Genomic DNA, 26,618 nt, shown 5'->3' on the forward strand with positions numbered 1-26,618 from the left:
GATAGCCTGATGTAGTGAAGTAAAAGAGCCTTGGTAGGAGAAAATGACCAGGAAGTAGGAGGATAGGAGGATATGATACAGCTTGCGAGGAATGCCGCGGGGCGTGTTGGATACGCGCAGAGCTCGACATGAGAGGCCGAGGGCGGCTTGGCTTCAGGGAGTGGAAGGCAATTTTGAGAAGCAGCATGAGAGGAAGAGATGTATTGATTTTTTTATCTTTATCGTGATCAGGTTCCTTTCCGTATGACAAGCGTCCGGGATCATTGCACACACAACATGAACGACCAGGTATCATCATCATTGTCGCAAGTTTTCCCCTTCACCAGTGCACGTTTCGTCTAGTAAAATCCCAAAATCACGACTTGGTAGTATCCCAATTCACCCAAGTCCTCGGCATGACCCTCCAAACCATGACCTCTCCGCTCTTCAGGTCTCCGACCTTGAAACTCTCCTCTCTCACCTTCGGCTTTTTGCCCTTTTCCAAATCTCTCCCTTGCTCCCACGCGCGGATTTTCTTCTTGGTGCCATCCCAATCGATGACCACAGCTACGTGCTCGGGTTTCCCTACATCGACGCTGTATTTTTGGTGCAGGCCCCCCTTGTGGCCCGAGAACTTGGCATTGCGGAATGTGACTATGTCACCCGGCCGGATTTCGTCGAATTGTTGTGTGGATGCGTTGCCCAAGTTTGAGTAGACGAGAGCACCATATGCTCTCGTGCCAACCGGTAGGAGTGCTGTTGGATGGGGCTTTAAGAGTTCGAGGACGAAGCTTCGCGCGGAGCCATCGCCGACAGTTGTTCCAGAAAGTCCGCTAGCCACTCTCGCTATCTGACTGCCATATTGAACAGACGCATTTTCCAGTTGGTCACGCCGAGGTGCAGGGGGTGGTCGCCCGTGGTTCTGTTCTAGTGTCACATGGGTTGGGTCCGCCGCATCGTAGCTCACATTGACGGTAGTCTGGGAATAGTCCATGTAAAGCACATAAATATCCTTCGAGATGGTGGTCCTCCCTCCACGTTTGCTAGAGGAGCCTGTCTCCATTTCGAACAGAATATCAGGTCTCCCTTGCAGTGAAGGAGGTGGTGTATTGTCTTTTGTCCACCACATTGAGCCCTTTCCGAGGTCGATATCTTGAGCGATATACCCCTGTTCACTGCTTCCTCGAGAGTGGTCCATTGAACGGCGGGAAAGAGTACCGGACCTTCGGAGGTCGGTACCCTGTTCAGCGGAATCTGTCGGTGGAGGAGGCGCGAGAGTGGGAGGCGCAATATACTCCGCCGGTTCTGGCAGCGGTGGTGGAGGTGCCGGCCTCTCTGTGGGTGGAGGCGGTATAGTCGATGGTTGTGGCATTGCACTGTACATATCATCTTCCTCGAGCTCCTCCCTTGGCGACTGCAATGATGTAGAATATGGTGGTTTGGTATGAAGAGATGGCGGAGGGTGTTGAGGTGCAGAATATCGATACGGATCATATTCATCATCATCACCGACCTTTGGTGGCGGAATGGGTGGGGGGGCCGCTCGTGGGGCATCCATAGATCTTCTACTTTTAGGCGTTGGTAAAGACGGAGGCGCGGGTGGCATGTCTCGCGGAACACCGACTGGAGGCAGCGGAGGAGCAGCTCGTGTGGGAGCGTGTTTTGGGGATTTCATGTCGTCCGTGAGGGCGCCCTCGTCGAGGCTTGAGTCGCGATTATGAGCCTTGAGCGCATCTTTGTGCTTTGCACTTGAAGCAATGTCCGTATCGTAATCTCCGTCATATTCAGTAACTTCCTCTTCGTCGTCAACGTCAGGCTTAGGAGAATGCACAGTGCCGAAACCTCGCGAATCAGTTGTTGAACGGCGACTCGGGGGAGCTCCTGGTGGAGGAGGCGGGGGAGCTCTGGTCTGTGGAGAGGTCGGGCTCATGGGAATAGGGGGAGGAGGGCGTGAAGCGCGTTTGTCGGTGGTTGGAGACATCGAGGCCTCGGCAGTGTCCAAGGTAGAATGCCCAGGTGGCCTAGTTGGTGGCATCGGAGGAAGGGGTGGCGCGCCAGCTGGAGTCTCTAGTGCTTCCTGAGTGTCTTCTTCAGGAGATTCGTTGATTTCATCCTCTTCCTCATAACCGGGAGTTTCTGAAGACGCTTGGGGCAATGATGGAGGAGGGGCAGGTATGGACCGAGCTAAGAGAGTCAGCAGATCTTCAAGATGTAGGAGGTTCTTACGTACAGGTAGGTGACTGGGGAACTGGAGGAGCTGCCCTTGGGCCTGATGGCGGCGGTGGAGGAGCACCCCTAAAGTCACGTACTGGTGGAGGAGGAACGACGCGGTCTGCTGAATGTGAGCGGGCAACTTGCTTTACGATCAAGGGAACATACCTTGTGGCACCGGCGGCGCGGAGCGGTCTGTCGAACGACGTTGTAAGGGTTTCGAGACGTAGTCTTCGGTTTCTCCGTGAACACCAGGTTCTTGGGGTGTCGGGCGTGCAGTCTCGTCTTCGTCACTTTCTGTCGAAGCCAGAGGCTCCTCTTGCCGCTTGGGGATTGATGGAGACATTCCTGGCAAGGCCATGATTCGGACTGGAGCTGCTCGTTCTTGAGGCTCTTCCTGTGGATGGCTCTCAGAAGCTTGTCGAGATGGTTCTGATTTTGGCTTTCTTGTAGCACCAGGTAGTCCAATCCCGCCTGGAGGGCCGAACATGCCCATCATGCCCATACCTCCACTCATTTTAGCCATTCTGTCCCTAAGCTCTCTTCTCCGGCGGATCTCTGCATCTTCCTCATCCTCCTCCTCCTCCTCTTCTTCTTCTTCCTCCGCTTCACCCTGTTGCTCTCGGTCGTCATCTATAGATTTCCTGGGAACAGCTACTGGATTTGGTATGTCTGTGCCTTTGGACTTTGGGCGCTCTTCTTCGGTGGATGTCTCCTGAACATCATCGTCATCCGCGGCCCCCGAGTCATCGGCATCATTCGTGTCGCTGACGAGCTCGCGAGAAGCTGGCTGTGGCGTGCTGAGGCCTGTCGTGCGGCGCAAAAGACCCATGGTGTCGTGATCGCCTTCAGCCACCTCGGCAGATGGGCGGCCTACAGTTTCATTCGAATCTAGCCTCGCCAGAGTCGGCTCAGGTGGCTGGGTCTGTTCCCCAGGCTCAGCAGTGTCGACCCTCTTCTTGGGCGGTTTCTTGGGCTTTTCCTTCTTCTCGGCATTCCGCGCTGCTTGCTCCAGCTGTTGCTTTTGCAGAAGTGCTATTCTTTCTTTGAGAGATTGGGGCTTCGGTTGATCTTCCGCCTCAGGCTCTGGTTGTGTAGCGGTATATTCCGCTGGATCTCTGGGTTCTGCTCCATTTACACTCGCGTCGTCCTCACGCCGGTACTGCTTTTGAATGGGAGGTTCTCGGGCTGGTGGGGGAACAAATGCATTCCTGCTGGGTGGAGGTGCCACAAATGGCTTTCTGATGAAACCGCTGCTTGGTCCACCACCCCCGGGGTTGAAAGGAGCGATTGGCGCAGCAGCAGGTTTGTTGAAGGCAGCAATCCTGTCTTTGAAAGAACTAGAAGATGGCTTTTCTGCGACAGGCGGAGGGGCACGGGCAGCGGCGGCGGAAGGGGAAGTTGGGACAGTGGTAGAGGCGGTGGGAGCAACGGGCTGAGGCTTCGGGGCTGGCGGAGGAGCCTCAGGCTCTGCTCTCGCCGTTTCCGCTGCTTCCCTTATTGACCCTTTCTCTTCCTCGTGCGCAGTTTCGGATGTCTCTACTGGCGGAGGGAGTGGTTGAGGCGCTGGAGGCTCTGGGACACGCTCGGAAGGCTCTGAAACCTGTGCACGCCTCGGAGCACGCACCGGGCGCGAGGGAACTGTCGGTTCGTATTTCTCGACAAAATTCCTTGGGAACAGGCCTTGAAGCTTCTCCCCGGAGGCATCCACATATTCCCCTGTATACCAATCCGCATCCTCCTCTTCTGTAACTGTGATTATCTGGCCATTGTCAAAGTTAAGATCATCGGGCTCGTCTGATCTATATTCAAAGATCGCCTTGACTTTAAACGGAACCGCAGGCATTTTGTCTAGAGGAGATGCTCCTCAGAGACCAGAAATGAGGTGGATGTGGGCGGACAGTCGACCTTTCAATGATCTTACTTGACCAGCACGGTGACGCAGCGTCTGCGCCACCTCGCTTGAAGGTCGGTGCCAAGGTCAGATTTAGACCTCCTGGTGAGTGATTATTTGATCACCTGAACTTGCGACAGAGGGATGCAGGCATGGAAGGACGGTATAAGCTGGAACAGGTGCGGTGGACAGGGAACGTTGTTCAAATTGTGAGAGAATGTGTAGCCGTGGCCGACTTGAACGTGGGGCTCTAGTCGCTGCGGACCTCCTTGAACACTTGACGAAGTACTTTAGCCTTGTTACTTAGTCAGGCCGCCTTGCCTTTGGTGCCTTCGGTCTAGATATTTGCCGCCATCATTCTCTGTTAACCATCTCAGTCTCGGGTCTCACGCTACGCACCAAAGAAGAATCGAGTACATATCTCTCTCCCGCTCTCACTCTCTCGCACGTGCACCTACCATCTGCGGCTGGCATTTGGCAACAAATAATACTCGGAACATGGCCGGCTATGGCAACTGAACAACCTGAGAGCAACAAAGAAGATCGCATTCGGTCAACTGCGATACGTCACGCCAGGGATATCGAGGAGCGAAAGAAATTACAGGCGCGCATAGCCGACCTTGTAGTCGAAGCGTTTGACTTGCCATCCAGACCCGACGCCGATCCAGCAAGGCCACAACCGTCCGATGCTTCCCTCTTCAAACATTGTCTGAGCCTCTTTCAGACCTCAGATTTGGATGATCTCATCTACGAGCGAAACGTAGATAACCGATGTGGCTATGCCCTTTGCCCAAGACCAAATCTGAAGCTCGCGCATGGTGGTCAGAAAGTGTGGAATCAGAAGGGCGGCAAGGACTTCAAACTCGTCGATAGGACAGAGCTGGAAAGATGGTGTTCACCAGCCTGTCAAGAGAAAGCTGCTTTTGTGCGCGCTCAGCTTGGGACGGAGCCCGCGTGGCTTCGAACCAGTCAGGCTGTAGACATCAGGCTGCTTGATGAAGTTGATTCCGAGGGTCTTGCCGACCCTTTCAAGGTATGTGCAATGTTGAATCGACCTGTACCGGTGCCTGAGACTACGTTGCTAAGTGCTTGCAGCAACTCTCCCTCGCGGAAGCGTCTGACGCAGAAATGGCCGAAAAGATGCAGGCTCTCGCGCTTGAACGTGGGGAGCTGAATGTCAAAGCTGACGACGACACTGTTGATCTTGTTGAGAGGACAAGCGAGGCGATACCGAGTGCTCCAACGTTGAAAGGACACCAACCGCAGAATGGCATTGAAGGACATCAACCACGAAAGGTCCGCTTCTCGCAGAGATGATCGGTCCCGACGCCGTCGCCTCTAACAAAACACCGAATACTCAACTCCATTTCCAGCGCGCGGCGAAGATCGATCCTAATCAAGCGGATGACGTCGCAAGAGATACCATCAAACTCCCAGGCTCTTTTGCCGTCTTTTCCCTAGGCATAGCTTCTTTGTCTCAGAGAGGGAGCTCCGGGATCCACAGGTGGGGGGCACCGCGAAACGGCGCTGCGAACAAAACACGAGGACGACGTAACCTCGAGCAGTCTTGAGGGCATCTGAAGGATGGATATGGTCAGACGAGAAAGGAACATATCCGTAAAAGTCATGGCTGCGCTGTCTGGCGGAAGCCAAGTGGTCTTCAGGATGCTGCACCAAGATATCTCATCCTGTTTTCTTGAGATTATGGACCAAATGCAAAATATGCTCTCTCAAGCGGTTGTCTCTGATATTCCCATGCCAACCAATCGCTTCTGGTTGTAGGTAACAGTCCCATACTGTTGACTTTATAGATGCCCAAGCCGAGCAGCAGACACTGCATCAGAATATACACCGCTTTGACGCCCAACATCTGGGTACGATTGCCGGCGCTCTCGAATCTGGCGAATTGTGTATTGGTCTGCGAAATGGCCTGAATAGGATTCTTAAAGCTGTAATGCACCAATTAGTATTGACATCCACAGGCTATAAATCATAGACTCACAGCATAAAGACCATCATAATGGAGAATATCTGGAGCGAATTGCCAGACATGTAGCCCATGATAGCTTGCATGGGAAGTTGCTTCGCGGGTCCAAGTGCAACCTCCCAGGCTTTCTTGAGTTTGAGCGTTTCGGTCTCTTCGGGGGTCGGGGGTTTTCGTCCAGGACCTTGCGACTTCTGTTCGACCGTCAGTAAGTATAGTTTGTGAGTGGTATATGATGCCTGCGGTACCTGTTTCCCAACAACGGCTCTGGATCCCAAGAAGCCGGGAGGATCTGGGATGCTGGATACGTTCTTTGGTTTCGGAGGGACACCGTTGTTCATGTCAACGACCCATTTCGGCATCGGAGGAACCATACTGTCTGAGGCCGCCATCGCAGGACGATATCTTTTCGAACGAGCACTGTCCAAAGAATCGCTGCAAGTACGAAGGATGTTGGGTTGACTACTGACGGGGCCGGAAAAATGCAAACTCCGCAACCCTTGGCGTGAGCGGCCGCCTCTAGGGAGACACGCCTCAACGTCCATGCACCTCCTTGACCTCCAGTAAGACTTACATTGGACACCTACCACTTGGACATTGTCAATAGATAGAACATTCCCGAGAAACCTGTCCTTTATTGATGCATCCTCCTGAAGATCATGCCATGACCTGAACCGCGATCAGCTGAATCCAGCACCAATATTGTCGACTCTAGGGTGATACGGGAATCCTACTGCTAGTTGTCTGAATTCAGACAGAAAGGGTCAGAATGTCTTCCGGACACGGAGACTCTAAGCTCTTTGCCAGGGTATGTAAATTTCTCCAGGATGCTGCGCTGTCCTTCAGGACATGGCTCTGTCCGTGTGTGTGCCTGCTCCTTTCACTTGGTCCCATATTGAGGGACTTTGATCTCCATGTCACTTTCCTCCAACATGGTATCTGGAGTAAGGGTGGCTTGAGTTTCTTATATGTGAGACCATGGGATTCACATCGGGGTCATGTCTTTTGCTGCATTGTCCCTTCCCGTTTATTTCGATCTAAGAGCTCATACATATAAATAGGGCAAAGTGGCTGAGCTACGAGCGGAGCTCACCAATCCGGGCAAAAAGGACAAGAACCACACCACGAAGAAGAATGCACTGAAGAAGATCGTCGCCAATATGACCATGAGTAACAACGACATGGTTGCACTGTTTCCAGATATCGTGGCTTGCATGGATATCCCGGTCCTCGAGATCAAGAAGATGTTTGTCAATGTGCTTTCACGGCTGTCCTGCCTGCTAAATCACATACAGGTGTTTCTTGTACCTTCAGCATTATGCTCGAATGAAACCGGATATTGCTTTGCGAGCGTTGCCGGTGCTGGAAGAGGTGAGCATGGCCCAGCTGCGTTGCTGGACTTCTTATTCAAAAGCATTTAGGATCTCCTGGACTCGAACCCCTTGATTCGAGCACTTGCCTTACGCACTATATCATACGTCCACGTTCGAGAATTCGTTGAAGGCACGATCGCCCCACTGAAAAAATTAATGGTTGACCAAGATCCCTATGTCCGGAAAACAGCCGCCATCACCGTCGCCAAAATCTATGACCACGACAAACGGCTGGTCGAGGGATCAGACCTAATTGATAGACTCAATAGAATGCTGAAGGACGACAACCCTACTGTCGTTGCAAGTGCACTTTCTGCCCTGCAGGATATCTGGGAGAGGAGCGAAAATATCAAGTTGACAATCGACTATGCAAGCGCCTCCAAAATCATTTCGATCTTACCCGACTGCAATGAATGGTCTCAGACCTACATCTTGGAAGCACTGGTATCCTACGTCCCACACGAATCTGGTGAAGCTCTCTTACTGGCAGAACGAATATCATCTCGGCTTTCGCACTCAAACTCTGCCGTGGTGCTTACGTGCATCCGAGTGATTATGTACCTGATGAACTACATCTCCGACCAGAAGAAAGTCGACGAACTTGCCCGCAAATTATCCCCCCCACTCATCACCCTCCTCTCTAAACCACCGGAGATCCAGTATCTCGCCCTGAGAAATGCCATACTCATCCTGCAACAAAGACCTGAGGTCCTGCAAAATGACATCCGCGTGTTTTTCTGCAAGTACAACGATCCGATATATGTTAAGGTCACGAAACTGGAGTTGATATTCATGCTGGCCAATAAGAGCAACATCTCTGTGGTTCTCAACGAGTTGAGGGAGTATGCTACCGAGATTGATGTCCAGTTTGTGCGCAAAGCCGTTCGAGCAATCGGAAAACTTGCAATCAAGATTGAGCCGGCGGCGCGGCAGTGTATCGATGCACTCCTGGAGCTTGTCAACGCCAAAATTCCGTACATCGTCCAAGAAGCAACAGTGGTCATCAAGAATATTTTCCGCAAGTACCCCAACCAATACGAATCTGTCATCTCCACCGTGATCGGTCAGATTGATGAATTGGATGAGCCAGAGGCAAAGGCTGCCATCATTTGGATCATCGGAGAGTACGCTGACCGAATCGATAATGCCGATTCACTACTGCAAGACTACCTCTCAACTTTCCACGAGGAGCCTATAGAGGTTCAATTAGCATTACTTACTGCAACAGTGAAACTCTTCCTCCACCGGCCCACAAAAGGCTCGTCCATTGTTCCGCAAGTGCTCAAATGGTGCACGGAGGAGTCTGACGATCCGGATCTTCGCGACCGAGGGTACATGTACTGGCGCCTGTTGTCTACCGACCCAGTGACGGCAAAGAAAGTCGTCATGGGAATGAAACCACCCATTACAGCCGAAAGCGAGAAGCTGGACCCAATAACTCTGGAAGAGCTCTGCTTGGGGATCGGGACCCTCGCCACCATTTATCTGAAACCAGTACAGCAAGTCTTCCGGTCTGCACGGACACGTCGGCTTCAGGATTCCCCCGCGCTGCAAAGGAAGAGAGAAGACCTGACCCGCTCGCTGACCGGTCTGGATCTTGCGAATCCCCTTTCATTGAACACCACCGTCACAACTCCAGGCGGCACAGCCGTGCCCAATCATCAAGCTGCGATTGAAGCCGCCGACGAATATTTCAAGAATCTGAGCTTGAGTGACAACAGTGGGGGTGATATCCTGACCAGTCCGACTGGCGGAGGAGTAGGAAACCCATATATCGTCAGCCAGAGCGCCCCACAGCACAGCTTCCATCCGCAAACGAGTGTCGCCAACAACGGAGATCTCCTGTACTAGCATTACAGGGAGGAGGAAGTCGAAGAGAGTGTGCATGGCGCATAAGCGATGGTTGTTTACTTGGCGCGACAAACAGGACGGTTGTAAACGCAGGCTCCCCTAATGCGCATGTGGTAGTGGAATCTCATTCTTTCGGTCGATACCAAAATGGTCCGCTGCGTCTGGAGAGGTGAAATAACACGGCAGACGTGTGACCCTTGACTCTCCTCGACAGGAACCTATCAGGCCCTGTACTTTGTTGTATAGCTAGTTCGAGCTGTAGAGAAGACGTGTTTCAGGGGATCGCGCAGCGGTATTCGCGCCCCGGCGACTCCAAGCCGACGTCATGACTGATTCGCTGTTCTCCAAGAACCTCTTTTTTTTTTTCGGGGTTCTGGCCATTAACATTCACTCCACATCGAAATTGAGAGGATCCCGCGCGAAACAACGATCAAGTGGACAGCACACTGCATACAGCGGTACGACGGTACAGCACACCGAAGATTCGAACTTCCAGATCCGTTGCGGAACCGCGTATCCAGGTCCTCCTTCTCGTGCGCGCAGAGAGAGTGACCTCCTCCACCCACCTCATGATCGCAAAGTGACAGCGAACCGAAACTGCTGCGTGCCCTGCCCACCATGGTCTCCCTCCTCGTCACGGTCTTCCTAATCCAACTGGTCTGCCACCTCGTCCTGACGATCGGTTCCAAACCCATCAACGACCTAGTACGTTCGAGTCCCGCTCTTCTCGTCATCTTGCTGTCCCCCCCCCCCTTTTCCAACCTCCTCTTCCGGATGGTTGCTATATCACTCTTCAGGCGCCTTTCAAGAAGGAAGCCAAAAAGCACAAGAAAGAAGATTCCAAGAAAGGGAGGGGGGAGAAAACCCCTAAAAAAAAACGATACTTTCTGGCGGTTTTGGCTGACAGACTCTGGGTCTTAAATAGCTATGGCAAATCTACTGCCGCCTCCCGCTACAATCGTCCACGGACATTCAAGAACAGATGCGCCTGCGCCGCGAGGTGCTGAGACTGAAGCGGGAGATGAACGCGGTCAGCGCGCAGGACGAGTTTTCCAAGTGGGCCAAGTTGAGGAGACAGCATGACAAGGCCATGGACGAGCATGACAAGAAAGGTGAGTTGTTCATTTACCCCCTCTCACACCAGGAAGCGAGGGGTTGCAACCGGGAGGAGGTCGAGAAAGGCAAGAGAGAAAAAGAGTGTTTCGTACTGGTGACATGGATTTCTACTTTTCACGCTACTCTTTGCTGGCAAGGCAGAAACGGGGGCAAGAGACAAAAAAGCAAACACCACTGCATTTTATTTTCTCTCCGTCACAGCCCCCAACTAACAGACGATATCTATCTTTGTCTTGCAGCCGCCGCGGTTTCCTCCTCCCGCGCCTCCTTCGACACCAAAGCCACGGCGATCCGGTGGACGTGCACCAGCGGCCTGAGACTCGCGCTGCAGTTCTGGCACGCAAAGACCCCGGTCTTTACGTACCCGCGCGGCTGGTTCCCCTGGTACATCGAGTGGCTGCTCGGCTTCCCGCGGTGCCCGTACGGCGGCGTGAGCATCAACGTCTGGAGCACGGCTTGCGCGACCGTCATCGCGCTCGTGTGGGACGTCATGGTCTACCTGATCCAGAGCGTGCAGCAGCAGGTGCGAGGCGGGCAACAACAGGGGAAGGAAAAGGTAGACGGTAGAAGAAAACAAGAGGTGCGAACGTGAAAACGTGAACATTATGACTTCCAATACCTCGAATAGATGAGGTGGTTAAGAGTTTGGGAAAAGACCTATGCCCTCCCAAATCAAAGGCTCAAGGATACTTTGAGGGGCTTCGGCGTGGTTCCATCAGAGTATATTCAACCATGTTCGCGTCACTGGCCAAACCCAAGCTCGCTTGGAGTCGTGGAGGCCTAAGTGCTTGACTCTATTGTGATTGAGAGTTCATCATTTGAAACCACTCGCCGCAGCCAGCGCTCCTCTTCATCGCCTTTTCACAAGGATCCCCCTGTGGTGCTGCTTTCTCACATGCGCAGGGTGCTTGTTCATGAAACGCCTCGCGAACACACCAAAGGAAGAGTCCGGTCCGTTCGACAGGACATCTGCGCCATCGTGGACGATAGTCGCTGCTTTCCATAAGCTACAGACTCAAAAGAAGAAAAAGTAGTGGTGTTGCTCCGCGCCTCAAGAATAAGCCCCATCGAGTTACTCTCCGTGGCCCAACCGCCGCAGGGACGGAAATGGGTGGTGGAAGAGCAATCGCATAACTTTCGACATATGACGAATTGCGCAACCTCCAAAAATCACTCTTTGAGCTCCCCAAGTATCCAGACTGCCCCATAGATCTCCCAATGGTATAGACCCTCGCCATCTCTTCCCTTCGTGAAACCCCAAAAATCCAAGGCCTCTCCGCTTCAGAAAAAGAAGAAGCTTGTCTTCACGGCGACGGACTCATATCTTCATCCATCCCCTCGACAAAACTCTTCCCTCATTCATTCCACTTCGAGACGCAAGGACAACGGGGACTCAGAGGAGAATGCAGCCGATAGTGAGGTCGGATCTCGAAGAGGAGGGATGACTCGGAGAAGAGTGGGAGGCGGAAAAAAGAAACCGCAGTGAAAGGTTGCTTTTATGGCGGTTGCCTCTCGGCAGGTCCTGACGTTCTCTCTCTCACGAAGAGAGAGAGGTAGGGTGGTCCGGGGACTTTCTCCCAAAGCTTTGCCCTTGTTGCCTTGGGCATTTCGGGTCTGCAGATATCTGGAGAGACTTCTGCTGTGCGTGAGCTTTGAATGCGATTCTTCGAACGCGGAGACTGATGGACACCAGAAGGGAGAAGAAGAAGAGAGAGTCTGCAGCAAGAATGAATTTTATGGAGTTCTCAGGCCGAGGAAAATATTGCCAAGAGAGACTAGTCCCAAACTGGGGAAGAGTGACCCTCTTGCGCGATGCTGCCAAACTGAAACCTCGACACTTTCTCCGCTCCGCCCAAGTTTCCGAACGCCCGCCTTTCCTGCCACCTAGAGCAACCTTATCTCTTTTTTTTTTATATGAGAAGCACCTCAATATTATTAAAGGGGTTTCCCTAGTGTAAAGGCAACGCACGTTGTAGAGGACTTGGGAGTCTGTCCGTCTACCATGAATTGAACGGGGCGGGGATAGCATCATTGAGAAACCAGAGCTTGTTGCTTCATCAAAAGGAGCATCATCCCAAGCTGGGTCCAGCCTGAGAGTTCCCGGGGGATAAGCAACAGAAAAGCACGCGCTGAGCGTGGCCGCAATGATGAAGATGTCGTCTTCTCATCGAGGACTGAAGCCCGTGCTGGCGGCCGCCCTCGCGCAGACGAACAAAGCGCCATCTCTCCGAGCAAGGCGCGAACTGAGCTTCTTGGTCACATCATCATCGTCATCGTCGTCGTCGTCGTCTTCGTCATCCTCACCACGGCATCCCGTCCGTCGCTATGCTCCCGAGTTGATCCCAATACCGATCCCTATACCTCAACCCAAACCAACATTCCCACCGTCGGCCCTATCACATCAACAACGTCGCCATGCATCGTCGAAACCGGAGCCGGAAGCAGAACTCAAGCACACGCCCCTGTACAACCTCCACGTTTCGCTCGGGGCAAAAATGGTGCCCTACGCCGCATTTGCCATGCCAGTCACATACCCAGACCTCTCCCACAAGGACTCCCACCTCTGGACCCGCGAACACGCCAGTGTCTTCGACGTCTCGCACATGGTGCAGCACAAACTCTCCGGGGAACTCGCCGAGGAGTTTCTCATGACAGTCACCCCGTCAGCCATCGGCGAATTAGAAAAGCACCGCTCGAGTCTATCTTGCCTTTTGAATGAGGAGGGAGGCATCGTGGATGACACGGTGATCTCGAGAATCGGTAAAGATAGCTTTTACTTTGTGACGAACGCGGGCTGTCGGGAGAAGGACATTGCCTTTATCGACGAGCACATATCGAAGTTTCTCAAGGCAAAAGAGGCATCGGGGGATAAGATCAATTGGCATGTACTTGACCATCACGCCCTTCTGGCTCTTCAAGGTCCCGAATCCGCCAACGTGCTCCAGTCACTCATCTTCAACGACACGGAAGACGAGAGTCTCGATACGTCGCTGGACACGCTATACTTTGGATCCAGCCGGTGGCTGCAACTGACCCTACCTGACTCCGGGATGAACACGCCATCCCTCCTCATCAGCCGTACCGGGTATACTGGAGAGGATGGCTTTGAAATTTCGATTCCTCCTGAGAATGGAGACGCGACTGAGCTGGCGACGAACATTGCCAAAGCTCTGACCGCCGACAGCTCCAAAGTCCGCTGGGCGGGGCTCGGGGCGCGCGACTCCCTCCGCCTGGAGGCTGGAATGTGTCTCTACGGGCATGACTTAAATGAGAAGATCACGCCGCCAATGGCGGCGTTGGGGTGGTTGGTCGGTAAATCCCGCCGGGGCGAGAACCCTACGCCAGCGTTTAATGGGCATCAAATCATCAACAAACAACTCGCTTCGCCAAAGACAATGCCTGAGCGACGAGTTGGGTTGCTCATAGAAAAAGGCCCCGCCGCGCGCGAAGGGGCAGAGATCGTCGATCCAGAAAACAACGACCAGGTCATTGGTCACATAACCTCGGGTTCTCCCAGCCCGAGCCTGGACGGACAGAACATCGCCATGGGGTATATTAAGAATGGATTCCACAAAAAGGGGACCCCAGTTGGAGTTAGGGTGCGGAAGAATGTGAGGAAAGCGGAGGTCGCTAAGATGCCCTTTGTGCCGAACAAGTTTTACACCCGGCCCTCGTGAAGGTTGTCTGCCTGGGGTCACGGCGGGCCGATCTCTGCAGCTCCGCCGGAAAAGCGGTCAAGGGGACTCGGCGATGGCTATTGCGAGTTTTGCGCAAAGAACATGGAGGCAGGAGAAGATGGGCGATGTGACAGGCTGGTGATCCGTCTCCATGGGTAGATCTTGTCACACCCTGATCGTCGGTTGTAGCCGATCCTTTGGAGCAACGGCGGCGGCGGTGTTCTGGCACGGAACTCTGGCCTCACCACCTAGCTCTTAGCTTTTAGTGGAATTTGCTGGTTTTTCTCCGCGGCGGGTTGCTTCTTTGTTTGCCCGGCCGCAGAGGTGTGTTTGACTACCCCTCTTCGTATATGCATGCGAATGTCTGCTAGCTTGTATGACTATCCCTAGCCTGACAGCACCATGAGTTAGCGTATCCCATGTGATTGGGGCCGAGACTTCGTGTGCGCAGTGATCGATGCAAGAAAGTTCCCTGCCGCCACCGCCGCTCTTTTCCTGTTTGCGTGCATCCGATGTGTCTCGGGTTTCGGGATGCAGGAGCTCCTGGATGGTCGCCTAAGCATTCGTGATCAGGTTCAGGAGTACCGCCGCGCAAGAGGATGATCTCTCGCCAGAGGGGAGACTGTCGACCCTTGAGCTCACGAGTAGGGCATGCCTTCACGAAAGACGCTAAGGATGGATCCGAAAACCAAGGCCAAGGTTCAGGGCTAATCTTGAACTTTGGCACTCGCTCATCGTCGCCCACATGGAACAGCAGAGGCCCGGTCAGTGGCGGCAAAGTGCGGTTCCCGCTTCCCACGCGTGTGATAGCCCACTGGGCGTGAGCAGCTTCAGGATAGTGTAGACAAATGGGCTTTGTGGAGCTGTGGTGGACCCAAGGACTAGCAATGTAGCTGGCGTTTTTGCCTATTTTGACGACATTTCGGTGCCCCGGCCCCGTCCAATCCGCCTGCTACTGCACAGGTCGAGCAGTCTCATCGTCGATTGACTGAGAGATGGGCGGAATTTAAAAACCGCCTTTTGTGACAATGGTGAAATCCTTTTAATCGCCATGGGGGCTGTGGCCCAGGCCACGCACAGACCATCGGGGACCTCCCTGGCCCGTCTTGTGAAAGCGTGTTCTTCGTGTTCGGAGACCATAGCTCGTCCTTTGTGACTGTCTCGATGGATCCGATAAGCTATCAAGGTAGCTATTGACAAGCTAGCTGCGCATGTTTCTTGCGAGGTACATGGGTTCTCAATGAGCTCTGTACGTCACCTTCGGCAAGCAAGAAATACATGCGCGACTTGCGCTACAAGCACTAGTGACATGTCCAGCTAGTCCACTGGGCTTGCTTGTGGCATGATTTTTGGGTTGGTCAGAGGCTTCCACACCGATTCGAGAGAGTGTTTGCCTCAGCGGTAAATGCTATCCGGTCTGCCCTTACGTTGCGCTGCCGGTGACATGTCATTCATTCTTGCAGTTTATGGTTCCTCCAATGGCGATCATACACCATCAAACGAGCGTTAACAGATTGAGAGAGATAGTCAATGATGGTTGCGTCTCGTGTGTCTGAGATGCTCGCGAATTTCCTCATCTGGCTTATTGTTTTTTTAGGACACAGGGCGAGGACAATTGCCGAAGTCACTTTGCCAGAGGAGAGCACACTAGAAGGCTCAGAACCAGCTTCCTGGGCGGGAAACTCCAGAGTCAGCTCCCACGCGAGGATGTTTGCTGAGTCTGTCGATCATCTGAGAGCCCAAAATACAGTCGCAAAGGTGTCCCTAGGTCCCCACAATGACCTAGTCACCTAACAGTCGCTTGGTATGGTACGAGGAGCCCAGGAGACAGGCTTGCTGCACTCTGCAGCTTCCTTTTGCCGTGCTTGGCATCACTTTCAGCTGGATCCTCTGGTATCATCCTTGCTTTGCTTGCTCTGTCCCAGGGGCAGATGACCCAGCTCTTTCTGGAGTACCTCTGGGTGTACTTCCAGGATAAGGATGGTGGACATGAGGCGCAGGCCAAATAGTGAGATCCAGCCGCTCTGTAAGGTGTGAATTTCTTTTTATTTGCTCTTTCACCGCCGTTAACACCCGACGAGGCGGGGTCCGATCCGTACGGATTGACTTGAATATTTCGCTTCTCGCTCTCAAAGTCCTCCCGATGATGGAGGTGGCTGTTGGGCTGGAAACAGGCGAGCAATCATTTCGTAGAGCCAGCTCGAGTGGCAGAGGCAGCCCCTGGTCGAAGGCAAGCATCGGCTAGGGTTCGAATGGCGGCTCGTTCGCGAATGAGGCAGGGCCAAACTGGGAGCGGAGCCCGAGCTCTCAATATCACAATGGGGTCTGAGAGGATCGCCTGGGGTCATGCCACCTCCGGGATGACCACCTTCAGCGCGCACTTTTGGAAACCAGACAACTCTCGCCAACTCCAGCGTCGTGAATGGCAGGGAAGAGGAGTCAGGTGGCCCGGTGGCTGCAGTGAGTGTAGTAGTGTAAGGCAGGATAAGGACAAGCAAAACTCTGTTGCCAGCTAGATAGGCACTCGTATTGAGGTGGATTCTGGCGACCCTCTTGAAGGGGCTGAGGGAAGAGTAACCGAGAGAACGACGGGCTTGGAGAGGTGGAAGTGAAAATTCATCGGCTCCATGCTCATGGCCTAGTCGGCTTTGTGGCTCCCAAGCTCATTTTCCCCATATCTTGATGCCAACCTTGAAATCTACTCATGCATGCAAAGCCTTTGTTCCCCCCCCCCCCCACAACTACGACCTTTTCATCTCGCGAGTGTAACGCATGTTCCCTCGGCTCTGCTTCCCGCCACCAGCTCTAGTCCCCAATTTCCATGAAATTGACAAAGGTCTGAGCTTGTGCAAGGTAGAATCCGTACATTTGAATCATGAAACTATGACTATATGCCGTTATCGTATCATCACGTCGTGCTGAGCCCATCCATCTACGTCTGCGTGTACCATTTTTCCCAATGCATTGTCCCTCGATGATATTCCCCGTTAAATGACCTCGTGAATAACCAGTTATGCAGCTCCTCCTGTATATCCCCGAGCCTGGCCCACGCCTGTCCCCTGTCTGTCATGCACCATGCTTCCTGAGTGGCCGTCAAAGAGGGGGATCCCCGTCATCCACGTTCTTGATTCCGTTCTTTGTAACCTATCCATGCGCCATGCCCTGTCTGAATTGAACCCGGGGTATCTTTAGATCCTGTGCAAGTCTGGCCCTGTGCCACTTGGTGCATTGTCCTTTCACCGTCGTAAAACATGACTCCAGAAAACATTGAAATAAGAAATGACTCGAATTGGACAAAGGCCAATGTCTCAACGAAAGACTGCTTAGTGGGACCTTCAATGTATGCTAGATCCAGCTGCGGCGCACTTATCCACTCGCCAGAAGTGGGTCATGATGAAGCGCATAAAAGCTTCGAGTACGGTGTGGCCGAGAAGTCGACGAGCGATGTCATGCTGTCCGTGAATGGCCCCGGTAATGGGAAGCGCATATGCTCCCCCTCTCCGTCATCCTCGAATGGCCTCTTGCGACCTGTGCCCTCGCGGTCAAGGCTGCTGAACATAATATCGTCACTGCCTTCTGACAGTGGTGTTAGGGCAGATCGGTCCGACGACACGGTGCAAGAGGACTTTGCCGTGCGGGAATCACAGAGGCTGACTTCAACCTCTGTTGGAGTCCCAGCCAGGGTGCTCGAGGAGACTAGGCTTGCCGGAGAATAGCGAGAAGCAGGGGCATGGCGGTAGCTGGAGCCTCCGAAATGGCCTCCCTGTCGATGACTTCCCATCCAATCCATTGAAGTATGAGTGTGCCCGTAGCTGCCTGATGAAAGTGGACCGGCATGCCCATCGCTTCCATGCCCTGTTCCGCGGTCGGGATCCATGCTAGCCTGGCTATCTCGCCGTCCATTGTCCTTGTAATGGCCGGGCGATCGGCCACGCACCACCATAGGGTCAGATTCCTTGGTCGCTATCACGACCCAGTTTTCGTCACTCTGCCTTCCAATATTTGCAGAAAGCTCAACCACCACCAAAAAATATTGCTGCTGCGCACGCCGTTTGCCGTTGTTGGCGGTGGCTTTCTGGAACTGGATTCTCTCAAATGTATGTGAAGTCGGAATCGAGTTGGTGCCGGGGTTTTCGAAACCTGAAAAGGGGCCCATGATACCTGGATGGAGATGGTTTGGCCCCCCATAAACATGCCCGGCACTCGGGTATGTGCCGTTGGGACCAACAGCATGGTTGGGGGACGGCGCAATCGGATGGCGGCCAGGGACTGATTCTGTTGCCTTGTCCCGTTTAGGGGTATGCTGAACCAGACCGCGAGCTTCACTTTCACCATTGCTGGTCATGGCGGTCTTTGCAGTAATTGACACAGCAAACTGATGGATCAACTCTTCAGAGCCATTCCTGTTGAGATAGAATGGCCCATCCACGATGCCATTGCGAAATCCGAAAGAACACTGTACGGCAAAGTAGTTTCGGCGGTAGCAAGTCCATTTTCTGTCCACCTGGAAGAACCCTTTCTGTATGGAAGCCATAATTTCTGGCAATAAACGTTGATTGCGGAGCGTCAAGACCGGATGTAGTACCGTGGTTTCGTGAAAGGGAGGTCCATCTTGCCGCGTAGTGTTCTGATTTTCCGGGCAGTGCGTTGACATATTGTGGCCTGGGTATGAACCCTCTTGGACGGGGAAAGGAAACGCCGGACTGCTGCGAGCAGGATAGGGATTTGATTGATACCTTATTCCTCCTGGAAACGGGCCTTGACTTATTTGGGTGTGGAGAGTGCTCGAATACTGTGGTATTCTCTCTCCCATGCTCCTGAAGGTTGACCCGATGCCGTTTGCCGAATTGTACGAATGGGGAGGTGACAAAGGAGGACTGTACGACAGAAGTGAGCACCTGTCACAAGGCTGACGATTGAATTCTTGGGGGAGACGAGACTCACACTCGCTGTTGACGTTCCATGAGCGTCATTGAAGATCCAGGCCAGTTAGACGAGAGAACTGAAGGAGGTGCGGTCGAGAAATGGTCTGGTGCGCATGCATTGCTAGGAAACGGCTTGGGGAGAGTCGTGAAGGTGTTGGCAGAGGCTGTAGGATTGCCCCCCGCGCTTGCTGACCCAGTGGTGGAATCAGGTGGGCTCAGCAGCAATTGTGAGCTCTGGTGATACCTGCAAAGACCACGATGAAGGGGTCAGTAAGACAGAACTGGTAGAGCGTCCAGATCACGGTTATATGTCACACCTAGGAGGTGCGACTATTGAGTCATGGGACGAGGGAGTTCTCAAAACAACCAAAGATCATCAGCTACCTCTTACAGCCTCTCATTGACACCAGAGAGTGGATGAAAACTGGCACCGGTGCCCAACCTTCAAGGCTCTAGACTTGCATGCCGACCAAATAGTCGGCCTGGGGCAACCATTGGGTATTTCAAAGACACATGAACTGGCGGGGAAAAGCTGGAAGTCGGATACTCACGGTGTTTCGTTCAGAAGCGAGCTCCCATTGAAGTCGAGACTGGGATTTGCTGGCAGCGCCACCCCTGCCGTACCACTCGTCAGGCTGCTCTGAGGCCTTCGGCTTGGAAACGTAAAGTCATTGGTAGAATAGGACGAATTTGAGAAGGTACGCTGCTGCCCGAGGTATTTGGATTCTGCAAAATCGAACGGAGAAGATTGAAGCAAAGCTGCAAGCAAGCAAGGTCAGTAGCGGCCAGTAGGCGGAGGAGGCAACTCGAGGATGGGGATTTGATAAAAGAAAAGGAATCCTGGCACAAGTTCTCATGCAACTCGGCTGGGCTGAGGGGCCTTTCATCGTGCACAATTACCCATTGAGTACCAAACTGGCAAGCAGAGTAGCACGGAGCGGGGCATCCTGGTCGGGTGAGCGTAGGTGGCAATTGTGCGAAACGAGGTCAGGGCGGCCACCACATTGGCATCTCCGACTGCACACAGCATATCAATGCCAGATTGCCGAGCCGCAGCATGATTTCGTCGAGCTTGACCCCCAACAAAGCAGACAAGATATACACAATTTGCCGTAAATACGTACTGGGATCCATGGCTGTCCTGCCCGACACAGCACTGCTTGCGCGACAAGGCTGAATCAGCACAGGGGGATTTAGAGTTTGTTCAGTTCGTGGAGGCTCGAGGTGGGTAAGAGGCTGGTCTCTTTCGGCAGGCCTTGGGTCGGTGTGTGCTCAGCCGTCCGCTAGCTCTCCTCCTTGAACGGTGATTGAATAGCCCGGGAACTGGGTGGATTTGCTCTGCTAGGCCCTAATGATCCAAGGCGCATGCAGGACGCAGCGACCTGCCAATAGCGGGAAGATTGCCAATATGTGTATGGAGTCCACAGCGTCCCTCGAGACTGGCGGGACTGCTGAAAAGTCAGCGACGAGTGTGCTTTCATTTCTCATGGGGCGCGGCATCTTTTTGCTCGTGTCAAGCTCCAGTATCCGCAATAACAGAGAGACCAAGTTCTGCAATCGTACCTAGTCGAAGTGAGACACGTCGCCGCAGCAGTGACTTGCGCAATTGTCCTGTTATTGGTCAGCGACTCCTGCGAGTGCATTGTTGATCAAGTTCGACTTACTTTTTAACTTTCCAGTTCTCGCCCTGCATGTACCGCCGACTCAAGGAATTTCCTGCCCTTTCCCTGCTATACAAAAAGAGTTTTCGTGTCTGTACAATCGACAACGTCCTGCTCAAGCAGCATTGAACCCAGACTGCTCAAAACGCGCCCCCTTCCGAGCAGTTGTGATGAGCGCACTCTGGTCGACGAGAACTCATAGACAATGATGCTCAACGCCTGGATGTCCGCAGCGAGCAAAAGCACTGGTCCTAAGACGGATATGCGATGAAAGGGATTCTTGATGGGAGGAAAAGGCGGACAATATGGTGGTTGAAATAAAAGTAGTTCAAAGCAAGAGACATCAGAGCCTTACTGATAGGAAGGAGAGGCTTTGGACAATTGAACGGATTGAACAGTCTTCAAATGAGTGCGCAGCCCAGCAGCCAACACCAAGATTAGGGGGTTCCACACAAGCCTCAGACCAATTCCTGGCCCGGTTGGGCAGGCTGGGATTGTGTTGGAGTGTCTTCGTCGGATGTAGAAATGACTAGCTCAGCCATCGGCGCAGCAATGGGATCTGACACTTTGACTACCAGTATTCGGTGAGGATACGGGATCGACCAGACGTTGTTGGCAAGGACCATTCGAAGGAAGGCTGCATATTCGACAGGCCAATGACCACTCAGGGCATGACCTTTGAGCCTTGAGACCGCCCGACCGTGCTGCAGGCGGCCTTCTTCAGCAGCCCCAACACCAGCCTAAAAATCGCCACAACATTGGCTTGGCCACCGAATCTTTACCTTGAAGGGCGAAATAAAGGAATATTTGGAAGAATCGAATCGGGTCCAAACGAGATGCAGAACAAAGAATGCATTCAAGCGCAGGCCTTGCAGAGAGGGTTTCAGCTGAGGCCCGCCTTCGAGAGCATGCTGTTGGCACAGAGGCCATGAATGCAGCGATTTCTTTGGCACGTGGCTGGAGAACGCCTGGCTGTTAGGTATTGAGCGGGCAATGACGCCCCTGCCCATCGACCCACCGTGGACATTCTTTGTTTTGCCAGTTACTTGATGGGAGGCAGGCAAGTCATGTGGCGGCGCTGCGTACTCGGTGCCTCAGATGAAGCGAAGATGAGCCGGTCAAGTGGCTCCAGGAGGGGATTCATTGCTCAAACGGACCGAGTGTTGCTGATTTTGACATCAAAGGCTGATGTCTGAGCCATAGAGAAAATCGAGTGCGGGAAGCCGACTGTCGATGGACTGATCGTCGGCCGCCTTGACAACAAACCAATCGCAACATGAACGAAGGCAGGGCCAGGGCTGCCCGGTATCCCTGCACTCCGCGACAACACTCAGGCGAAAAGGAAATGTTCCGACTGGACAGGTATGGGCCAGAAAGGTGCGGGCAGCTGCGAAGGTGCGTGGCCAGAGGACTCTTTGGCTCGAGGGAAGTTCAGGTAAACGACAAGAATCAGGGCTCTGGTGCTCGATCGACATGGTCCAGGGCTTGTTGGAGGATGTGGGTGAGGGCCAACGGGGCGTTGCTTCACCGGCAGGCTGAAGCTTCGGAGATCTCCAAACACGCTGGGCGCAAACTGGAACGAGAGGGTCACCAGTGCTGGCCTCTCCGTCCAGAACCAAAAGGGTCTCGAATTGGATGCCCTCAAAGGGGACAAAATTGAGCAGAGTGGATCTGCGAACCCGGTGAACCATTGGTTACAAACGGTGGGCAATTGTCTTCCAGAGTCCACCAGACTGCCACGGCCCGCAGTCTGTTGTCATCTGCAAGTATGTCGTGCGCATTTCCGGAATATGCAGCATGGGGCGAGTTTGGAAGTCGAGCAAGGGGCGGAGCCGCGTGGAGTGGATGATCTAGCCCTGGCCAAAACCGCTCCAGTTGGTTGCGGCGAGAAAAGGCTGCCAGCCTGAACATGGGGCTATGCGGGAGGTGCTGACGATGCTGCCGCCGAGAGAGGAGGAGATGGAGGTGGAAGCGGTCATGGTGGTGGTGGTGGTGTCAGGGAGGGACCGAAAGGAGAAGAAAGCAGGATGCGGTGGCTCGAGTCTGGGATCTGATGATGGTGAGTGGTGGTTGAGGTGGTTGAAGTGGTAGAGTGGTGAGCGGAAGGGTGAGCGAGTGGTGACTTGCTGCCGCCTTTGTGCTCTCCATCTCTCTCTCCCTACTCTGTGTCTCGACTTTCAGCATTCTCACCACCACCCCTTCCGTAACATTGCTCCATTTTTCACTTCCGCATGGCGGCCTTGTCAATATGCCCAGATTTCTTCTGATTTGGGGCAGAACGAGCGGAAAGGCCAAGTTACTAGGTGCAAATGAGTCGATGATTGCTAATCTCATGGATAGGGCGATCAATCCTCAATTCCTGGTGGGATGCGCCCTACGAGGTGCGCCCCTTACCTCTGCTGCAGGCATTCTCCAGGATGTCTAGATACAGATCGATTGATACCTGACCACGCAGCCGATCCTTTCAAAGTACATCTTTTCCTTGCGCTCGGCATGTTTGATCTGCCGAAACACTGGTTGGGCACACACCACATTTCTTCTGCTAGGCACAGCAAGCTAAAGGGAGTTTTGACTGGCCGGGGATCGTAAATGGCAAGACATATCTCAGCTGCACGGTTGGGCCACGGCGGTGAAGGAAGATTCCCGTTCTTTCGAACCTGCAACAAAGGGCCCTTCTGTGGCCGCTCGGGCGAAGCCAGGGCAAGCTTGACGGTCTCTCAACCGCTTTCGCTCTGAAACCTGGATTCGCCTTTTGTTGGCCTTGACAAATCCCGCAACTTTGACGGGTTGCACCAAATCTACGTTCTTTGCAGCTCGGACCACCAGTTCGTCTTTCATGGTGCCCAGTGGTGTCACCACTTTAGAGGCGGTCTTGGGTGCCCCGAACGGTGTCGACACCACAAAGGCGAACAGACTCTTCCTGGCATGGACTCACAGCTCCCCTGGCTCCCCGGAATGCCTGGTTGGCTCTGATTTGGCATAGCTTCATACGTTGGCATTCGGCCCTACTTTGCACCTTTGCTGCGGCGATGATGATTCTGGACATGATCTCTCTAGAATAATGCTTGGAAAATGGACAATCCAGATATTGCCGCGCCCCTGCCAACCTGATCGTTGCATGTGGTGCCAGGCTACAAAACCGTTGCCGCCGGCTCGTTCTTCCCCGATGCAGGTCCAAAATACTCTCTACCGTCGAGAAAATTGCTTGGTTCGTGGAGCAAGAAGGCATCGCCTCTTCCAAGACCATCGGGCAGTGACAGACCTGGAATAGTTTCCCTTTTCGGGCTATTTTGATCTCAGCTGGCCGGTATCCATAACAGAAACCGACGTTGATACCTGAACCCCATATGCCAGGCAACTTGCGTCGTGGTTCCGCTGAACCCTGGAGATGTCAAGCTTCGGCACCGCTCATACATCTGAGTCTGCAAGGGCAAGATCAGGCGGAAAGGACAAGCTGACGTGTTTGTACGAGCCCGTTTGCGTGCATTGTGGAGGCTGGAAGGACCATCCACGCCTGGGCGACAGGCAAGACGCAATGCAGCCGATCGATTCACTTGAAGTCTGCCATGTTTGATCACCTGGTATCCTATTCGTTATGTCTTTCGCCACCACCATGATCATCGCCACCCTTGTTTCGAGCGAATGGTTTCCATATCTCTCGCTTCCTACTTCGGGCGGTCCATGAGCCTTCGGGAAAGAATTTTGCGAACAACTTGGGCGACCCGTCCTACTGCTGTCTGGCGAGTCCACGCAAATCAACATAGTTCTTCTGGCCTCTGTACACAGCCTTCTCATGACTTAGAAGCAAGGCTTTGAATCCCACAGGGCTTCCAGGTTTGTGAACTATCAATAGAGACTACGTGGCACTGCAAATAACTACTGTTACAGGCTCCAGCCTCGGGTGAATGCACTGTTTCCAACCCTTTTGACCCATTCCCCTGCTTTTCCTTCTTGAGAGTGATCTAGTTCCACTCCTTCCGCACTCTCAACGGGGCGCTCTTGCCTGAAGGTGAGTAAGAAGCAACTCACGGGAAGCTGGAGCATTCTATTTCAGGCAATCTCTGCGCGAATGGGGCTGAAGACAATATCGTCAATGCCCCGACCTTTCGTTTGAGGGAACGGGTGCCTTCGTGCAAGCTGACGACTGCAGGAACGAGCCATCCTATCACCAGTCTTCTCTGGCGCGGTGTATGGAGGATTGATGGACTTCCTTCTGTTGAATCAGGCCAGGTTATCTTTTAATCATCTTGAGCATTCTATGCAATAAAGTTCCTTTTGCTATTCATCACAAGTCCCGTCCATACAGTGCAATGCGTAATTTGCGGAAAGGCCGTCCACCTCCCATTCCAAGTCCACGCATTTTGCGAAACTGTAACCTCATGATTTCGTGGACCCCTTTTGCCGTACACTTCAGCTACGTCTCCAGCTCTGCGCATGGTCATGGTCATAGTCTCCTAGGTCGTCCTCTTTGCAAACTCCACTCTCAGAATCAAGTGCCTGTAGCCGAAGCCGTCCATCTTCTCACACGCTCTGGCGGCATCAGATCTGTCCACAAAGGAGATGAATGCAAACCCCTTAGCACGACCAGTATCTCTGTCTTTGGCGAGGAAGACTCGGGTGACACGGCCGAACCGCTCGAAGAGATCGCGGAGCTCTTGCTCTTCGGCCATTTCGGAGACCTGTTCAATTGATGGTTAGTATGCGTCCAGACGACCAGAGCAACGGATTCGTGTCGACGGGGGAACTCACGTTCGTAACTCGCAATGTAGCCAAGTCGTCTCTCTCGTACTTTCCGCCCATCCTCTCCCCGGCTCCTTGGGCACCTTTCCTGAGATGTGGTGGTACGTAGCTGCTGCCGCCACTTCCGAGCGCACCCTGGGGCTTGGCCCCAGATTCATCATCCTCGGCCATGGGGTCCGCCACGGGTGTTGTCCCGTCGTCCGCGGGCGCCATCGTATCCTTGAAGGGACATCTGGCTGTGAAATGCTCGCCCTGACAGATTCGACACTTGACCTTCTTGTCTCTCAGTTGCTCCTTTATGGACTTCTCCTCGGCCTTGCCGCCGCCTGCTTTGGCTTCTTCGGCCTGCACATTCTTCCAGTCCCGACTCGGCCTGAAGACGATGTTCTCGCCCACGGAGGTGGTGTCGGGCTGGGGGCCCTTGGGCTTGCCCTTCTCGAGGCCGAATTTGTCCCAGGTGCGTCGCTCAGCGACGACCGGGTTGACTTTTTCCTTGTGGGTGGTGATGCGGGTCTTGCGTGTAACTTTCACTTTCTGGCCCTGGTCGTTGAAGCGGTAGAACACCGTGGTCCGCGTCCCATCTTTGTTCACAGTCGTCACAGGGGCGGGCAGCGCCGAGGGGTCGTTGATCTGTTCCGAGTCGGAGACGTCGTCTGCCCAGTCTGGGCGCCTGTGGATTTCCAAATCGCTGGTTAGGAAACTTTTCTTCCAATTCATCATCACGATACACCAGGAGGGTACTTACGTTGCGGTCTTTGACATCTTGGTGTATTGTGTTATTCCCTTGTAAACAGAAACTTTGCAATCTGAATATCGTCAAAGTATGAGTCTGAGGAGGATGGAAGGCAAAGGTCATAGAACTGCCATCCGCACATTTTCGCGTGCACTGCGCATGCAGCGCCAAAAGAGGTTTAGCCCTGCCAAGTGGCGCGAGGCTCCATTAGGTAATGGCAAGTTGCCTCCACGAGTGGTGGCGAGGCTGACCAAACTACATACGTTCCTGAACTTGGCCTAGACATGATGCTTCCAAGCTGGGCGGAATGTTGTTCATTGTTGCTATGCTCATGACCCGTTTGGCCATACGAGTCCATGTACACCCTGCTCGATCATAGCTCTATGGACTCGAATTCATTTGCCACCCTTGCCCCGTACCTTACACATCAGCCACCAGCCAGCCTTCGCACCGCTCTGTCGAGCGTAGAGTTCT

The 26,618-nt window shown here is 53.5% G+C and overlaps 9 protein-coding genes across 10 annotated transcripts; 4 read left to right on the top strand and 5 right to left on the bottom strand.

Annotated features, from left to right (window-relative positions):
- Nucleotides 1–355: 355 nt before the first annotated feature.
- PV07_04371 (uncharacterized protein) lies at nucleotides 356–4,036 on the bottom strand (the record flags this gene model as incomplete). Its single annotated transcript, XM_016391170.1, has 3 exons — nucleotides 356–2,163; nucleotides 2,210–2,311; nucleotides 2,359–4,036. The coding sequence occupies 3 exons, from the start codon at nucleotides 4,034–4,036 to the stop codon at nucleotides 356–358; spliced, it is 3,588 nt and encodes a 1,195-aa protein (XP_016253072.1).
- Nucleotides 4,037–4,295: 259 nt separating this feature from the next.
- On the top strand, nucleotides 4,296–5,981 carry PV07_04372 (uncharacterized protein). Its single transcript, XM_016391171.1, has 2 exons — nucleotides 4,296–5,117; nucleotides 5,180–5,981. Exons 1-2 carry the CDS (start codon nucleotides 4,593–4,595, stop codon nucleotides 5,399–5,401), a joined length of 747 nt encoding a protein of 248 aa, XP_016253073.1. The 5' UTR covers nucleotides 4,296–4,592; the 3' UTR covers nucleotides 5,402–5,981.
- On the bottom strand, nucleotides 5,787–6,460 carry PV07_04373 (uncharacterized protein; the record flags this gene model as incomplete). The annotated part of the gene is made up of 3 exons (XM_016391172.1): nucleotides 5,787–6,033; nucleotides 6,087–6,262; nucleotides 6,317–6,460. The coding sequence occupies 3 exons, from the start codon at nucleotides 6,458–6,460 to the stop codon at nucleotides 5,787–5,789; spliced, it is 567 nt and encodes a 188-aa protein (XP_016253074.1).
- A 177-nt stretch (nucleotides 6,461–6,637) lies between these two features.
- PV07_04374 (uncharacterized protein) lies at nucleotides 6,638–9,619 on the top strand. The gene is made up of 4 exons (XM_016391173.1): nucleotides 6,638–6,876; nucleotides 7,130–7,314; nucleotides 7,364–7,439; nucleotides 7,490–9,619. Exons 1-4 carry the CDS (start codon nucleotides 6,838–6,840, stop codon nucleotides 9,290–9,292), a joined length of 2,103 nt encoding a protein of 700 aa, XP_016253075.1. The 5' UTR covers nucleotides 6,638–6,837; the 3' UTR covers nucleotides 9,293–9,619.
- A 30-nt stretch (nucleotides 9,620–9,649) lies between these two features.
- PV07_04375 lies at nucleotides 9,650–11,519 on the top strand. 2 transcript variants are annotated; one of them, XM_016391175.1, is made up of 3 exons: nucleotides 9,650–9,997; nucleotides 10,218–10,404; nucleotides 10,648–11,519. In XM_016391175.1, the coding sequence occupies exons 1-3, from the start codon at nucleotides 9,911–9,913 to the stop codon at nucleotides 10,998–11,000; spliced, it is 627 nt and encodes a 208-aa protein (XP_016253077.1). In that variant the 5' UTR covers nucleotides 9,650–9,910; the 3' UTR covers nucleotides 11,001–11,519. The 2 variants fall into 2 exon arrangements, with proteins under 2 accessions (XP_016253077.1, XP_016253076.1); XM_016391174.1 differs by having other exon boundaries at nucleotides 10,218–11,519.
- Nucleotides 11,520–12,269: 750 nt separating this feature from the next.
- PV07_04376 (glycine cleavage system T protein) lies at nucleotides 12,270–14,597 on the top strand. The gene has a single exon (XM_016391176.1). The coding sequence runs from the start codon at nucleotides 12,553–12,555 to the stop codon at nucleotides 14,083–14,085; it is 1,533 nt and encodes a 510-aa protein (XP_016253078.1). The 5' UTR covers nucleotides 12,270–12,552; the 3' UTR covers nucleotides 14,086–14,597.
- Nucleotides 14,598–17,315: 2,718 nt separating this feature from the next.
- PV07_04377 (uncharacterized protein) lies at nucleotides 17,316–20,299 on the bottom strand. The gene is made up of 4 exons (XM_016391177.1): nucleotides 20,135–20,299; nucleotides 19,562–19,769; nucleotides 19,030–19,254; nucleotides 17,316–18,962 (listed from the first exon to the last, which is right to left on the bottom strand). Exons 1-4 carry the CDS (start codon nucleotides 20,142–20,144, stop codon nucleotides 17,474–17,476), a joined length of 1,932 nt encoding a protein of 643 aa, XP_016253079.1. The 5' UTR covers nucleotides 20,145–20,299; the 3' UTR covers nucleotides 17,316–17,473.
- Nucleotides 20,300–23,275: 2,976 nt separating this feature from the next.
- PV07_04378 (uncharacterized protein) lies at nucleotides 23,276–23,509 on the bottom strand (the record flags this gene model as incomplete). The annotated part of the gene is made up of 1 exon (XM_016391178.1): nucleotides 23,276–23,509. One exon carries the CDS (start codon nucleotides 23,507–23,509, stop codon nucleotides 23,276–23,278), a length of 234 nt encoding a protein of 77 aa, XP_016253080.1.
- A 1,278-nt stretch (nucleotides 23,510–24,787) lies between these two features.
- Nucleotides 24,788–26,251, bottom strand: PV07_04379 (eukaryotic translation initiation factor 3 subunit G). The gene is made up of 3 exons (XM_016391179.1): nucleotides 26,157–26,251; nucleotides 25,421–26,081; nucleotides 24,788–25,350 (listed from the first exon to the last, which is right to left on the bottom strand). Exons 1-3 carry the CDS (start codon nucleotides 26,171–26,173, stop codon nucleotides 25,126–25,128), a joined length of 903 nt encoding a protein of 300 aa, XP_016253081.1. The 5' UTR covers nucleotides 26,174–26,251; the 3' UTR covers nucleotides 24,788–25,125.
- Between the last annotated feature and the right edge of the window lie 367 nt (nucleotides 26,252–26,618).

Source organism: Cladophialophora immunda, assembly GCF_000835495.1.
Source record: "Cladophialophora immunda strain CBS 83496 unplaced genomic scaffold supercont1.2, whole genome shotgun sequence".
Taxonomy (NCBI): domain Eukaryota; kingdom Fungi; phylum Ascomycota; class Eurotiomycetes; order Chaetothyriales; family Herpotrichiellaceae; genus Cladophialophora; species Cladophialophora immunda.

Coding starts and splice junctions, on each gene's coding strand:
- PV07_04374 (XM_016391173.1), top strand. CDS start 6,838: ATGTCTTCCGGACACGGAGACTCTAAGCTCTTTGCCAGG. Junction 7,315..7,363: donor GTCCTCGAGATCAAGAAGAT/GTTTGTCAATGT, acceptor AATCACATACAG/GTGTTTCTTGTACCTTCAGC. Junction 7,440..7,489: donor CGTTGCCGGTGCTGGAAGAG/GTGAGCATGGCC, acceptor AAAAGCATTTAG/GATCTCCTGGACTCGAACCC.
- PV07_04375 (XM_016391174.1), top strand. CDS start 9,911: ATGGTCTCCCTCCTCGTCACGGTCTTCCTAATCCAACTGGTCTGCCAC. Junction 9,998..10,217: donor CCAAACCCATCAACGACCTA/GTACGTTCGAGT, acceptor GGTCTTAAATAG/CTATGGCAAATCTACTGCCG.
- PV07_04372 (XM_016391171.1), top strand. CDS start 4,593: ATGGCAACTGAACAACCTGAGAGCAACAAAGAAGATCGCATTCGGTCA. Junction 5,118..5,179: donor GTCTTGCCGACCCTTTCAAG/GTATGTGCAATG, acceptor AAGTGCTTGCAG/CAACTCTCCCTCGCGGAAGC.
- PV07_04376 (XM_016391176.1), top strand. CDS start 12,553: ATGATGAAGATGTCGTCTTCTCATCGAGGACTGAAGCCCGTGCTGGCG.
- PV07_04379 (XM_016391179.1), bottom strand. Junction 25,351..25,420: donor CTACATTGCGAGTTACGAAC/GTGAGTTCCCCC, acceptor TCAATTGAACAG/GTCTCCGAAATGGCCGAAGA.
- PV07_04377 (XM_016391177.1), bottom strand. Junction 19,255..19,561: donor TCGCTTCTGAACGAAACACC/GTGAGTATCCGA, acceptor TGGTCTTTGCAG/GTATCACCAGAGCTCACAAT. Junction 18,963..19,029: donor ATGGAACGTCAACAGCGAGT/GTGAGTCTCGTC, acceptor TCTGTCGTACAG/TCCTCCTTTGTCACCTCCCC.